General features: G+C 39.1%; 1 protein-coding gene across 2 annotated transcripts in view; it reads right to left on the reverse strand.

Annotated features, from left to right (window-relative positions):
* Positions 1-14,484, reverse strand: part of LOC149710215 (ubiquitin carboxyl-terminal hydrolase 48-like) — an 80,198-nt gene extending 65,714 nt beyond the window's left edge. Inside the window, exons 1-10 of one of the 2 annotated variants that reach the window (XM_089860420.1) lie at positions 14,337-14,484; positions 12,076-12,342; positions 9,818-10,041; positions 8,393-8,575; positions 5,606-5,931; positions 3,898-4,212; positions 2,814-3,111; positions 1,463-1,672; positions 608-729; positions 418-522 (exon numbers count right to left, since the gene is read on the reverse strand). In XM_089860420.1, the coding sequence (XP_089716546.1) occupies positions 418-522; positions 608-729; positions 1,463-1,672; positions 2,814-3,111; positions 3,898-4,212; positions 5,606-5,931; positions 8,393-8,575; positions 9,818-10,041; positions 12,076-12,327 (2,035 nt within the window). In that variant the 5' untranslated portion in view covers positions 12,328-12,342; positions 14,337-14,484. Of the gene's footprint in view, positions 1-417; positions 523-607; positions 730-1,462; positions 1,673-2,813; positions 3,112-3,897; positions 4,213-5,605; positions 5,932-8,392; positions 8,576-9,817; positions 10,042-12,075; positions 12,343-14,272 lie in introns of both variants that reach the window. The other variant, XM_089860417.1, reaches the window with a different exon arrangement.
* Positions 14,485-14,557: the final 73 nt, after the last annotated feature.

Below are 14,557 nucleotides of genomic sequence, written 5' to 3' on the forward strand. Positions count from 1 at the left end.
TATATGGTGAAAATATTTTCCTTAACAAACTGGATATTTCCCCACATAAAATTTGACATGCATGGGCCCAGTTCATTTCGGAGGCTTCACTTTGGCAAACTAATAAAGTTTATGGGAAAATAGTTAAACGGACTAGAAATGGAGCTAAATTGATGGACAATCGCAAAGGCATCTCAATGCATAAAGTCTATTACAAAAAGTAATGATTGTAAAATTAATAGCTTCGCCAAACACAGATTAACATAAAAACTGAGGGGATGTTCTTGCAGCATGGCGGAGCACACTTCAAGCATTTTTAACTAACGTTTCGATTGAAAAATTGATATATATAATTAGATATATAGATTCAAATTCAATCCCTCAATGTCTCTTAGTGTCTTATGCTAATTTTTACAAATATTTCACAATGATAATTACCATGTTCGCAGAGAAGATCTTCGTTAAAAAGTAGTTTGTTATCTTCCTCGTCTTCTTCGTCGTCCCTAGCTCCCTCTTGATTAGTCGTAGCCTCACCCCCATCTCCTAGATTAACATAAAAGACACAAAACCAATACAGATCAGAACAAAAGGTCTACAGGCACTATATTTAAAGGAAAATGCGACGAACCATTTTCGTTATTAGCGTCCTCTTCATCTTGCTGCGGTTCACACAAGTCTTCGTTCTGCAACAAAACTAACCTCCTCCAACTTCTGAGAGAACTCTTCCCAATCCAATAGGCATCCTCCTCACTACAATGAAATTAATTATGGTTTCCAATAACTAAGCGTTTATTCTCAATGCGTGTACCAAGGCTAAACGAGGGATTTTTAACTGACAAATCAGGGTCACAATGATGAGTTTTCAGCTTCACAGAAGAAAGGTTTCAATATTTTCGACTTTGAAGTAGACGAAGCATAATTTTGACCCTGATTTGTCCATTAAAACTCGCGCGTTAGGCCTCGTCACACGCATCGAAAATAAAGTGGACTGCTGTAAATCCGTCGTCTGCTTAGGTAGCATGTCAGTAGTGAAATAATGACGTCGTAACTATGTTTCCCCAGCTATGTGCTCAGTGCTGTCACAACTACGTAATATCAGAAATGCAATCATGAATGGCTGCGTTATACCACAAAGGTACAGGCATGCCATTCGAACAAAACTTGAGGTTGTAAGATATTTCTATCGCGGGTACGTCATACCGTCAAGGCACTATCGCGGGTACGTTACAGAGTCGACGCATTATCGCGGGTACGTCACGCCGTCAATACATTATCGCGGGTACGTCATACCGTCAATGCATTATCGTATGTACGGCATACCTATAGAACACTGTCAGTGATACCCCACAACAGCAAGATAGTATCATAGATACGTTACAACAACAATGAACACCACAGCTAATTGATGACCAACCTAAGCAGATGACGGATGTGCCAGTGTTAAAAAGCCTAATAAATAGAACTGAATTAACTGGAAACCTACTCGTTAACTTTGGCTTTAATGAGATTAGCAAAAACTTTCTGGTCAGCGGTCAGTCTAGCCTTAACCCTCATGATGTGACACCGAGCTTCCACGCATTTTCGACACAATGATTCCTCACCCAATCTGGGACCACCACCGTATTTCTCATAAATTGCCTCGGCAGCTTTTTTGCTGACGCATTTTACTTTGTCAACAGCGTCAGGACTTAATCTAAAACGAAAGTTAATTCAACTTGAATTTTATGTCTGATAGACCTTTCACGAAAATAGAGCTATCTCAGTTATGACATGACGTCAGTGTCTAGGTAAAACGTCACTGGATTACCTTCGACAGTGGGCATGTTTGATACCCCTTTGGTTTTATGCGCAAATAGCATGGATGACGTCACACTAAGGCTTCTGAGATAGCTCTGTTGAAGAAAGGAGCTGTGCGCCATGTTTGGTACCGCTTTGGTTCTATGGGCAAATAGCACGGGTGACGTCACACTAAAGCTTCGGAGATAGCTCAATTACAGGGGCTTATAGCATAAGTTCATAAGATATGTTCCATAAGCTTGTCACTGGTTAATGAGAGCTTGTTATGAAGTGACGTAGGTGAAACGTCATAGATTCTAGCAAAGCGACGCCTGGTGAGGCGCTGTCAAAGGCTTAGTAATGCAGACTAAATAGGAAGATGGACTGCAAAATTAACCGAGTGTACCTAGTCAATTCTCGCTTGTCGTTCTCGAACTAGCTCGAGCTGTAAGTCTCTAGCATTAAAAAGTATAGGAAGTGTCATACTTATGGAAGATATCTTATGATATAGGAAAGGTCCAAAAATATACGATTTTATAGGAAATATAGAAAAACCTTGGCCCCTTTGGCAAAGGAAAGATTTATGTAAAGATAATTAGCCAGAGTGCAAGGGGTGTCAATGGCATCGCCTGTTGTTTTAACAAAGAACAGGGCCGGATTAAAGGGGGCACTGGCCCCCGGGCGCAAGACTTGTTGGGGGCGCATTGAGTTAAACTATTCCCCCTTACCAACACATGCTGTTTCTTTTTTCCCGACTTAAGGTGGGCGTACATTATCTCGGCCCCCGGGCGCAAGACTTGTTGGGGGCGCATTGAGTTAAACTATTCCCCCTTAGCAACATTTGCTGTTCCTTTCTTCCCGACTTAAGGTGGGCATACATTATCTCGGCCCCCGGGCGCAAGACTTGTTGGGGGCGCATTGAGTTAAACTATTCCCCCTTAGCAACAATTTCTGTTCCCTTTTTTCCCGACTTAAGGGGGGGCGTACATTATCACGCCCCCCCCCCGGGTGCAATATTGCTTAATCCGGCCCTGACGAAGATACAATAAAATCCTTACTTTTCATGAAGACACAAGCAGTGGGAGTTGTCAAGAGGGGAAACTGCGCCCGAATTGCTCGTAAGCCACTTTTTCAACCAATTGGAGGCGATGAATTCGTATTCCTCTCCTTCTTTCACTGGTAATTTCTCATAGATTTTTCTTATGTCACTTTGCCTCTCTTTGCCGATAGCCACGTTCTGCTCCCTCATCACGGCCAATTCCTTGACCCATTCCTCGAAACAGCTGTTGTCCTCCAAGACGCTCAACTGTAAATAAGGGGGTAACAATACCTCCTCTCGAACAGACTTATTCACTCCTGAAACAGAACATTAAAAAGGCAATGTTGTCACATTGTCAAAGTAATTTAGTTCGAAGCTTCGCTTAGACATTGGTCCTTTAAGAAAGGTAAGAGACGCAAATATCATATCATATTTTGCCACGAAAGTGGTATTATGATACACTTTCAAGTCTCTACTTTCAAAATATCAAGTTTTTAATATAAATAATTGAACCAAAAGTTTCTATTTTTAAAATCCATTGAAAAATCACGAAAACTCAGTTTCGATATATCAATAATTTAGTCTTGTCGAGCTTGTTCGCCCGTTTGATGACATCACTATGACGTGAGGGGGGAAAAAAGCGCGGGAATCCTATACGCGTCTCGAGCTTCTCGCCAGTCTAAACTCTGGGGGGTCTGATAGCGGAGAGAGTGGCGCCATCTGACGTGAAAAATATATCTGTGACGTCAGTCTACGGGAAACGTTTTAGCCTTTCTTAAAAAATGGATTTCAAATAATTTCGTATGAAGCATTTTCAAATGCATATTGCCAAATAATAATTAGAAGTCGGAGAATTAAAAGCTTGATATTTTTGAATTAACAGAAATTAATTCTATCTTTTGTTACATAAATCAGAGGTTTTTCAACACGAAGCTTCTCATTCCAATTAAAGAGGAACTTAAAGTAAAGCGCGCGTCCAGTGACTTTCCTTACGAACTCCAGTTTTGGCTTGGCGAAGGCAGGGGGCATTTGTGGGCGAGATTCCCGGAGTTCAGGAGGAAAGTCACCTTTGCCTTAAGGTGGAAAAACTAGTAGTTACTCACCTTGTTTGTCGTTATCTGGCGTTTTTAGCGTATAGACCAACATGTACGCGTTGTTGGAGGAATGCCAGCCTTTAAGAGTCTTAGGTGCTTTGGCGGCTCCTTTCGTGGCAGCGGAGGTGGAGGCGTTGTCGTCTGTGAGATTCTCTTCAGCGCCTAGTTTTAGTTTCTTGCCTACAATCTTCTCAACAGTCTCGTCATTGAACTTGAACCAAGCGTTGCTGCTGGTCTCTTTTATGTGGGCCACGTAATGACCCGAGTGAGCGCTCACTCCTCGATGAATCAGAACTGCTGAGACTTCGTAAACCATCATGTTCTCTAAAAAGAAATTTTGGGAACAAAAATTATCTTCTGTAATTATTTTGTTATAAAGATGTTTAAGTGTGTAATTTCAAAACGTTTAAATCGTGTAATTTCAAAACGTTTAAATCGTGTAATTTCAAAACGTTTAAATCGTGTAATTTCAAAACGTTTAAATCGTGTAATTTCAAAACGTTTAAATCGTGTAATTTCAAAACGTTTAAATCGTGTAATTTAAAAATGTTTAAATGCGTAATCTAGAAATGTTTAAATGCGTAAGTTAGAAATGTTTAAATGTGTAATATTTAGAAATGTTTAAATGCGTAATTTAGACATGTTTAAATGCGTAATTTAAAAATGTTTAAATGTGTAATATTTAGTAATGTTTAAAAGGGTAATTCAGAAATGTTTAAATGTGTAATTTAAAAATGTTTAAATGTGTAATATTTAGTAATGTTTAAATGGGTAATTTAGAAACGTTTAAATGTGTAATTTAAAAATGTTTAAATGTGTAATATTTAGTAATGTTTAAATGGGTAATTTAGAAACGTTTAAATGCGTAATTTAAAAATGTTTAAACGCGTAATTTAAAAATGTTTAAACGCGTAATTTAGAAACGTTTAAACGCGTAATTTAGAAACGTTTAAACGCGTAATTTAGAAACGTTTAAACGCGTAATTTAGAAACGTTTAAACGCGTAATTTAGAAACGTTTAAATACGTAATTTAGAAATGTTTAAATGCGTAATTTAGAAACGTTTAAATGCGTAATTTAGAAACGTTTAAATACGTAATTTAGAAACGTTTAAATGCGTAATTTAGAAACGTTTAAATGCGTAATTTAGAAACGTTTAAATGCGTAATTTAGAAACGTTTAAATACGTAATTTAGAAACGTTTAAATGCGTAATTTAGAAACGTTTAAATACGTAATTTAGAAACGTTTAAATGCGTAATTTAGAAACGTTTAAATGCGTAATTTAGAAACGTTTAAATGCGTAATTTAGAAACGTTTAAATACGTAATTTAGAAACGTTTAAATGCGTAATTTAGAAACGTTTAAATACGTAATTTAGAAACGTTTAAATGCGTAATTTAGAAACGTTTAAATACGTAATTTAGAAACGTTTAAATGCGTAATTTAGAAACGTTTAAATACGTAATTTAGAAACGTTTAAATGCGTAATTTAGAAACGTTTAAATACGTAATTTAGAAATGTTTAAATGCGTAATTTAGAAATGTTTAAATGCGTAATTTAGAAATGTTTAAATGCGTAATTTAGAAACGTTTAAATGCGTAATTTAGAAATGTTTAAAGGCGTGATTTAGAAATGTTTAAATGTGTAATTCAGAAATGTGCAAATATGGTTGTAAGCAATAACATCGGAGATGTAAAAAATAAAAATGAATTACCAGGGGCCGCTACGTATCTGCTCATGTCCAAAACTTCAGGGAACCTGATGAACGAATTGAGTTTTTTTTTGCAGCCAGTTTGTCGGTCAAAGACGAAACGCAGGAGTTGTAGGTGCAAGACTGGCGGCAAGCGTTTTAAACGGATGAATCGTGTGGCGTCCTGCTTGCTAGAGCAATTGCTGCAATAATATTGGTTGCTCCCTTCCAACTTTTCTTCTTGGTTGAATTCGTCCAAACACTCGAACAAATCTTTGTGGCCCTTGATGCCCAAATCCAGCTCATAGAACTGAGACGGACGGTGCGATTCATTACCACAAGCGTGACACCTGACATAGACCAAAGATAAATAGAGCATTACAAAACGAATGCACACTTCATAGCGCTAAGACGATAGGACGTTTCCCATGCGTGGACGTAAAATTGACCGATAGCACCATATTTTTTGGGCTGGGAACATACTTTATGTGACTGTACGCGCAGATACCCATTCCCAATGTACTGATAATGCTACAACATTCACATGCCCATTCCCAATGCACTGATAATCAGGGTTCATACAACTTTTGGAAAACAAATTTCCCTGAGATTTCCAGGTTTTTCCCCATATACTTCCCTGAATTTTCCAGGTTTTCCCCGTATAAGGAGTATCCTATGGAACAAATGTTAACGAAAGAGGGGGGGCAAATATGACTATTACATAATCAAAGGACATCCCCGTATCTCTAATAAAACCAGAGTTATGATCAGCCTCCAAAGTATAGTTTAATGTTAATCCTATGGATGGTATGTTTATGAACATTTTGCTTAATTACTCAGTCCCTGTTTGACGCAAATTTTCCCGATTTCCCTGAATTTTACTAACAATTCGAAATTTCCCTGAATTTTCCCTGAGGTTTTCGTCAACTATTTATTTCCCTGATTTTTCCAGGTTTTCCCGGTTTTCCAGGTTTGTATGAACCCTGGATAATGCTACGATATTCACGCCTGCCCAGTAGAGCTCTATTTCAATCGGGGTGGGGGGGAGAGAGTTTTTGAGGCGGGGTTTCGCTACTTCGCGCCCAGGCGCCTCATTGTGGGCGAAGTTTAGCATATATTTCTTCAGTGGCCTGCATGGAGGGAGGGTGCAAACCGGCTCCATTTATTGGCAGGCCCAACTGTGACGTTTCCCCCTTCAACTGATGGAAGATAAGCTTGATAAGGCCCCGCCCCCACGTAACACATTGTACACCCCGTTAATAGAAATGTCAGCACGCAACTCTAGCAGGGTTCATACGAAATTTCCAAAGCCAATTTCCCTGATATTTCCAGGTTTTCCAGAGTACTTCTTATAAATTTCCAGGTGCATTTTTTACATTGGAGGAGTGTTATAATTTCAAATAGGGTAACCAGACTATACCTACAACCATATGTTTACACTTCCTTGTTAGGTTATAATAGACAGGACCAAAATACAGAATTCCATACACAGAAGAAATATATTTCTCTCCACTGAGACAACTAACATCGATTTTTTTTTTCGTGCACCAAATTAGATTATGGGTCCCACTGAAGTGTATTTGTTTCACTTTATTTTATTTCCCTGATTTTTTGGAAAAAAAATTAATTTTCCCTGATTTTTCGAAGAAATTTTCATTTTCCCTGATATTTCCCTGATTTTTTACCTCTACACCAATTTCCCTGATATTTCCAGGTTTTCCCTGTTTTCCATGTTCGTATGAACCCTGTCTAGATGGAGCGTTAATCCCCCAAGCCAGATTTAAATATAGCACATGTTGGTTACCATTTTTATAACGGTAAATTTTGTCAATAGTTTTGACCTTATTTTAATTAACAAAAAATTATTAAAAAACGGTCATCCAGCCCTTTCATTCACCCTTTAAAGGGGCTGGCCAGAGCTGTTGGGGTGAAGGGGGGGGTCAAACTGTTGGTTAGCATATTGCTTACCCGCCCACCGCGACGGTGGCGCCATTCCTTATGGCCAAAGAGCTGGGTGTTTTCCCCCTAAACTAAGGGCGGTCTCCCGCCAACAGCGCCGGTGAGCCCCTTTAAGCTTTGGACCAGCGTGGGAAATAAGGCGGTGCCCCAGGGTAAATGACCAGTTTAAAAATTAAATTGAAGGGGCGTTAGTGGTCCACGGGACCACTAAGAAAATTCAAGGGTAACCAGAGTCCAGACATTAACTCAAATATTTTAATTATCCACTTCTTTAGTTTAGCAGACGACGTGACCTGGTCAATGGTCATGGACCAGTTTATTTAATCCAGGCCAGGGGGGTGGGGGTCTCTGGCCTAATGTCCAGTTTAAAAAAATCCTTATTTCCCACCAAGAAGCGATATCTAGTTTACTGGGGAGAAGGTATAAGATGCCTTTGTATTCGCGCGCCATAGTCCCAGTCCCCCTTTCAAAATACAAGGGGGGAAGTAAATGGAGCCCGGGCTATTTCGACTCTCCTCAGTCGGAAAATATGACTGTAATTTTCGTCATTCGCGTCGCGCTGAGTTTTCAAGAACCAATGAGATGCTGGTTGTAAACTAGGGGCGGGGATTAACTCCGGACCTAAGTTTGGACTGGAGATAAATCTGGAAATGTGGCGAATTTATACCTTCTCCCTTATAAACTAGATATCACTTCTTGTTCCCACCCTGCCTTGGACGCAGTTCATAAAATCTTAGTCTTCTTGGAGGAGTGAAGTCTCTGATTCCCTCTTCCAAGATAGACTAAGTCAATTGGATTCCGAGCGTCCCAGTTTCTTTGATCCCAAATGAAACCGGTTCATGCTATAAATACCTGGTCACATAAGCATATTCTCCTTTATATTGTTCTTGCACAATATTGCGACAGAAGCGATCGCTCTGATGAGATAATTTCTCTTCGATAAGCGAAATAAATAACTGGCAAAACTCTTGAGCATCTTGTTGCTGCGACGTATTCAAACCCAACATACTTATAAAAGGCGTCGGGTCTATGTACCTTTTGATAAAAAGGGAATCCCGTTATAAACTAAAAGGTACAATTAATGTCAAACTAATTGGCTGAGCGAGCAAGTAATAACGGGTACTAAAATGGAAAACTGATTTGTTTGTGCATTGACTCTTCTTGCTAACTATGAATCCTGTCGTAAATTAATTTCTATTGACGAATTCATTCATTAAATTCAAAGAATAATGAAATCGAGGTTATCATAGCAATGCCAAGATACAACTCAAGATGGACCTACAGAAGCACCTGAATCCCCAAACCTCTTTACATTTAGGGAACTCTGGTTCCAGTGTTCCAGCAAGGATCGCCTTTTTGTATTTTTGAATTATTTTAATGGCCAGTGTGTACCAAAACACCTGTGTATAAGGGTTGCAATTATATCCTCTTTGAGTGGAATGTTTTGACAAGTAGGAGCTGGGATAGGTTCGGTTCTTAGGGGGCGGGGTTATGTTCGTAGGGGGCGGGGTCCGGTCGTCGGGAGCGGGGTTATGCTCGTAGAGGGGCGTGGTTATGTTCGTCGGGGGCGGGACCCGGTTCGTCGGGAGCGGGGTTATGTTCGTAGGGGGCGGGGCTAGGTTCTTAGGGGGCGGGGTTCGGTTCGTCGGGTGCGGGGTTATGTTAGTAGAGGGCCGGGGTTATGTTAGTAGAGGGCCGGGGTTATGCTCGTAGAGGGGCGGGGTTAATTTCGTCGGGGGCGGGATCCGGTTCGTCGGGAGCGGGGTTAAGTTAGTAGAGGGGCGGGGTTATGTTCGTAGGGGGCGGGGTTTGGTTCGTCGGGAGCGGGGTTAGGTTCTTAGGGGGCGTTGTTATGTTCGTAGGGGCGGGGTTCGGTTCGTCGGGAGCGGGGTAAGGTTCTTAGGGGGCGGGGTTCGGTTCGTAGGGGGGCGGGGTAAGGTTCTTAGGGGGCGGGGTTCGGTTCGTAGGGGGGCGGGGTTATGCTCGTAGAGGGGCGGGGTTATGTTCGTCGGGGGCGGGATCCGGTTCGTAGGGGGGCGGGGTTCGGTTCGTCGGGAGCGGGGTTAGGTTTCTTAGGGCTAGGCTGCATCAGCCTAAATGGGAGGGGAGGGAGTCTGGTTGCTGTCTTCTAGACAATAATGTTGAAGAACAGCACTTAGAATGTTCAAAGACAGAATGGGGCTGTAGCAAGGATATTTCTGCGACATTAATAGTTACTTCTTCTCGCTCAGTCCAATAGTTTTATCATAGTTGAAACGAAGTCCTAGTGCTATTTACTTTCGACAGCTGAATTGCAGGAGTGCGAAAACTAATTGTAAATGTCCGATACAAGAGACGGGTTTGAATGGTTTATCTTCACTAAAGGATGTTTTTTCCTGTGGATCTTCTTCGGGCTTCCATTTATAAATTGCATTGCGAAAGTTGACGTTATGATACCAGACTTGAAGTAGACTATTAACGTAACAAGTAGCGCCCAGGTTTTTTAAACCCACAAAGGAACCCTAAAATTTAAGCCAAAAACTAGTGTCATTTTAATTCTTAAAGGGAATGAGAAGCTTCGTTTGAAAAACCTCTGATTTATATAACAAAAGACAGAATTAATTTCTGGGAGTTCAAAAATACCAAGCTTTTAATTCTCCGATTTCTAATTATTATTTGGCGGCAATTTGCATTTGAAAATGCTTCATATGAAATTATTTGAAATCCACTTTTTATGAAAGGCTAAAACGTTTCCCGTAGGCTGACGTCACATATATATATTTTTCACGTGATATGGTGCCACTCTCTCCGCTATCAGACCCGGAGAGTTTAGCCTGGCGAGAAGCTCGAGACGCGTATAGGATTCCCGCGCTTTTTTCCTCCTCACGTCATAGTGATGTCATCAAACGGGCGAACAAGCTCGACAAGACAAAATTATTGATATATCGAAACTGAGTTGAGTTTTCGTGATTTTTCAATGGATTTTAAAAATAGAAACTTTTGGTTCAATTATATTAAAAACTTGATATTTTGAAAGTAGAGACTTGAAAGTTTAACATAACACCACTTTCGTGGTAAATTTGATATGAAATTGTAAATTCGCATTCCCTTTAATTTCAGGGTGCTAACAAACAGTCATAACGGGAGAATAGTCTGACATAATCCAAGTAGTTTTAGCTACACAGATATGCAGAAATCCAAGATGGCGTCCATACAACGTCATCAAAATCCAAGATGGCCATCAATGACGTCATCACTAACTCAAACCAAATTTTTGGGGGTTTAAATAGTTACTTAGGTAAAAATTCCCGCTCGAGGGTCCGCGTGGCCTTAAGCCCAACCATCCAAGTGGTTCCCCCCTTTGACTGTACTAACCAATGGTGTGGTCTTTTATAACTTGCCGTCACGTGGACACTCAAGCGGGAACTTTTAAGTAAGTAACGATTTTAAATGCCCAAAAATTTGGATTGAGTTAGTGATAACGTCATTGGTGGCCATCTTGGATTTTGATGACGTCGTATGGCCGCCATCTTGTATTGCCGCGCGTGTGTATAGCTACAACTACTAATGTAACGGCTAGCCCTCCCTCTTTTAAAGCAAATCTCTGCTGTGTTTTAGTTTAAACAAATGGCACTAGATGCTCCCATAGTCGAGGGGTGGAGGCTAGTTTTAGCTCAACCCTAGTGTACGAATTCTGATTGGTTCCTGCCGAGGGGTCGGACGTTCGGCATTTTAGTGTACGGGATTTTGGGATTTCAAGATTTTGACAAAGATTTTGAGATTTTGCCCCAGATTTTGAGATTTTGCCCCAGATTTTGAGATTTTGCCCCAGATTTTGAGATTCTTACTCAGATTTTAGAAATCTGGAAATCTAGTCCAAGATTTTAAGATTTCGGGATTTTAAAGGAGATTTTCAGATTTTGAACGCGATTTTCAGATTTCGAATAAGATTTCGGGATTTTGTTCAGGATTTTCAGATTTTGAAGGAGATTTCGGGCTTTGGAACAAGATTTTCAGATTTTGAAGGAGATTTTCAGATTTCGAGGAGATTTTCAGATTTTGAGGAGATTTTCAGATTTCGAGGAGATTTTCAGATTTCGAGGAGATTTTCAGATTTCGAGGAGATTTTCAGATTTCGAGGAGATTTTCTGATTTTGATATTTTAGGATGAGATTTTGGGATTTTATGTTAAGATTTTGGGATTTTTAGATTTTAATGTGAGATTTCGGGATTTTAGAAGAAGATTTCGGGATTTTCAGATTTTAAAATAGGGATTTCGGGATTTTCAGATTTTAAAATATGGATTTTGGGATTTTTAGATTTTGACGTGAGATTTTAAAATTTTCAGATTTTGACGTGAGATTTTAAGATTTTTAGATTTTGACGTGAGATTTCGGGATTTCGAGAGAGATTTTAAACAGATTTCAAACGAAGTGTACGGGATTTTGACAAACGTCCGACCCCTCGGTTCCTGCCTTAGGCTAGGTAAAAATTGATGCGTAGAAGATTGGCCATCATGTTAGGGGCGCCACAAGAGCCGATTAAAATTTTTGTACCTCTTCTTTTCTTTCGGCATTTGGATCGTCTATTTCGTGCCAGTCTTCATCCGCAATTTCGTTGATCCAATTTTTTTCCCCTAACCCTGATAAACAATGAGGATTTCCACGACAATTTCTTCGGCAAACTGTTTTACACGGTGGCACTTTTAAGCGATAGGCACATTCCACGTGTGCCTCTGAAATTTTTTGGGGGTCCGTTGAAAGAACCCAATCCCAAGCAGCCTTATCTAACTGTTGTTTGCTGGGCATGTTGAATTTTGCCCTCTGAAAATATATATTACATTTCAGGATTAATTAATTTCAAACCCTAATTCGCACGAAAATTAGATTTAGGCGTAACAAAATATTTTAATTATTTGTAAATATGCCAAATCAGGGTTCGTACAAAATTTTTGGAATGAAATTCCCTGACTTTTTCAGGTTTTCCCTGACTAAATTCCACAAATTTCCCTGACCATATGCAATTAACTTACAAGGCGTAAATATATGAAAACCAATCTAAATTCACTCGAATCATTTTTGCACGAGTTGTCATTGTTATAAAGATAAGCCAATTAATTCGTTTAAATTTAACCATAAGTAAATCATAAATAACCGGAGCGAGCGAAGCGAGGTCCGCGAATTTGGGGTTCTGCTCAAGTCTCAGACAACACTTTTTGGTCACCCTTATACTGTTATCCAGACTATCAATTTCCCACAAATATATTTTTCCCTGAAATTTCCCTGACTTTTTAGGCATATTTTCAATTTCCCTGACCTTTTAGGCACATTTTCAATTTCCCTGACTTTTCAGGCACATTTTCAATTTCCCTGACTTTTTAGGCCCATTTTCAATTTCCCTGACTTTTTAGGCACATTTTCAATTTCCCTGACTTTTTAGGCACATTTTCAATTTCCCTGACTTTTTAGGCACATTTTCAATTTCCCTGACTTTTTAGGCACATTTTCAATTTCCCTGACTTTTTAGGCACATTTTCAATTTCCCTGACTTTTTAGGCACATTTTCAATTTCCCTGACTTTTTAGGCACATTTTCAATTTCCCTGACTTTTCCCTGACCTTTAAGGCCCATTTTCAATTTCCCTGACTTTTCCAGGTTGTGTACGAACCCTGATTTCAAATTTATAAATAATGTGCGCTTGTTTTGGTTATTAATTATAAACCAAATAAATTGGCGCCTTTTCCAAAATATTGCTATTTTAGATTTTTTTCATACCAAAAAAAAGGGGCGCTCTTTTAAATTTTAGCCACTCTTAAAACGTTGCCTACGTTAATCAAGGCCTGTGCGCGGCGTCGATTTTTATTTTGACAATTGTTGCCAAATTCTCTCACATGAGGCGCTATTAGCTGGACCGAAATAATTTGAAATGTTTATTTTCTCGCGCTTGGAATTTGAAATGTTCATTTTCACGCGCTTGGAATTTTAAATTCTCATTTTCGCGCGCGTTTCGGTCCAGCTATCAATGCCATCCCGCGGTAAAATAGGGAGAAAATAAGAAGTCGCGTTCCTTAAAAGTCACCCCCTTCGAAGCCACAGCGCACAGGCCTTGATTAACGTAGGCAACGGTTAAACCATAGCATTTTTCAACATTTATCATAAATGACCAGATAAAAAACGGTTTTTTGAAAAACCGGTTTTTTTGTCCAGTTATTTGGATCAGTTAAACTGGCCATTTAAATTAATTGGTTAACCGAAAACTGGTTTTTTTTTTCTGGGACGTTTCTACCATGCAGGCAACTGCCAAAAATAAAAACCCAATAAAACCTGGGTTTTTTTAACCCTGCTTTTGTCACCATTAATCCTAGGCACTCTCTGCTCACTTAAAAGTTAAAATATGCTGAAGGAGTCCTTTTTTATACCAAGCAGTGGAACATTCCTGTCGAAATTAATGTTATGGCTAACCATCCTTTTTTTTTTTTTTTTTTTTTTTACTGCATCAAAATGTTTATTTAATTATTTAATTTCTATTAATCAAAGTTAATTTCAAATTGTTTCCTATTTAATATAAATGTATTTATTCTATATGTATTGTTTCGTCTTGGTAACCACATCATATAGGCTTCAGCCTCTGAGGTTGCTAATAAATTTTTTACAAAATAAATATTATTATTATAAAAGTAAGTAATGGTAATGTATAGTGTCTTTAGACCAAGCCTAAAAACCATAAGTTCCAAATAAAAGAGAAAAACCAAACCTTAATGAAAGTTCACTTAATATTTCAAAGAAAAAAATGGTTTTGATAAGAAAATCGAAACTACATGTTAAACTTTTAATTATGAAGTTAACCACATTATATTACGTTAAAAATATAATTAATATTTGATTTTCAAATTCGTGTCTCCGGCCCCGACCTATTGAAGAAACGAGCAGACGAAAACCAAGGAGTCGCTACTCACTAGAGTGACTACTGACTACTGACAGTATTTAATTTCTAGTATCATGTGGCACTCACCTCTCTCTATGGTAATTTTGGTAATCT

Source organism: Phalangium opilio, unplaced genomic scaffold, assembly GCF_054372755.1.
Source record: "Phalangium opilio isolate 3A_F unplaced genomic scaffold, DU_Popi_V2 ptg000011l_1, whole genome shotgun sequence".
In the NCBI taxonomy this organism is placed as follows: domain Eukaryota; kingdom Metazoa; phylum Arthropoda; class Arachnida; order Opiliones; family Phalangiidae; genus Phalangium; species Phalangium opilio.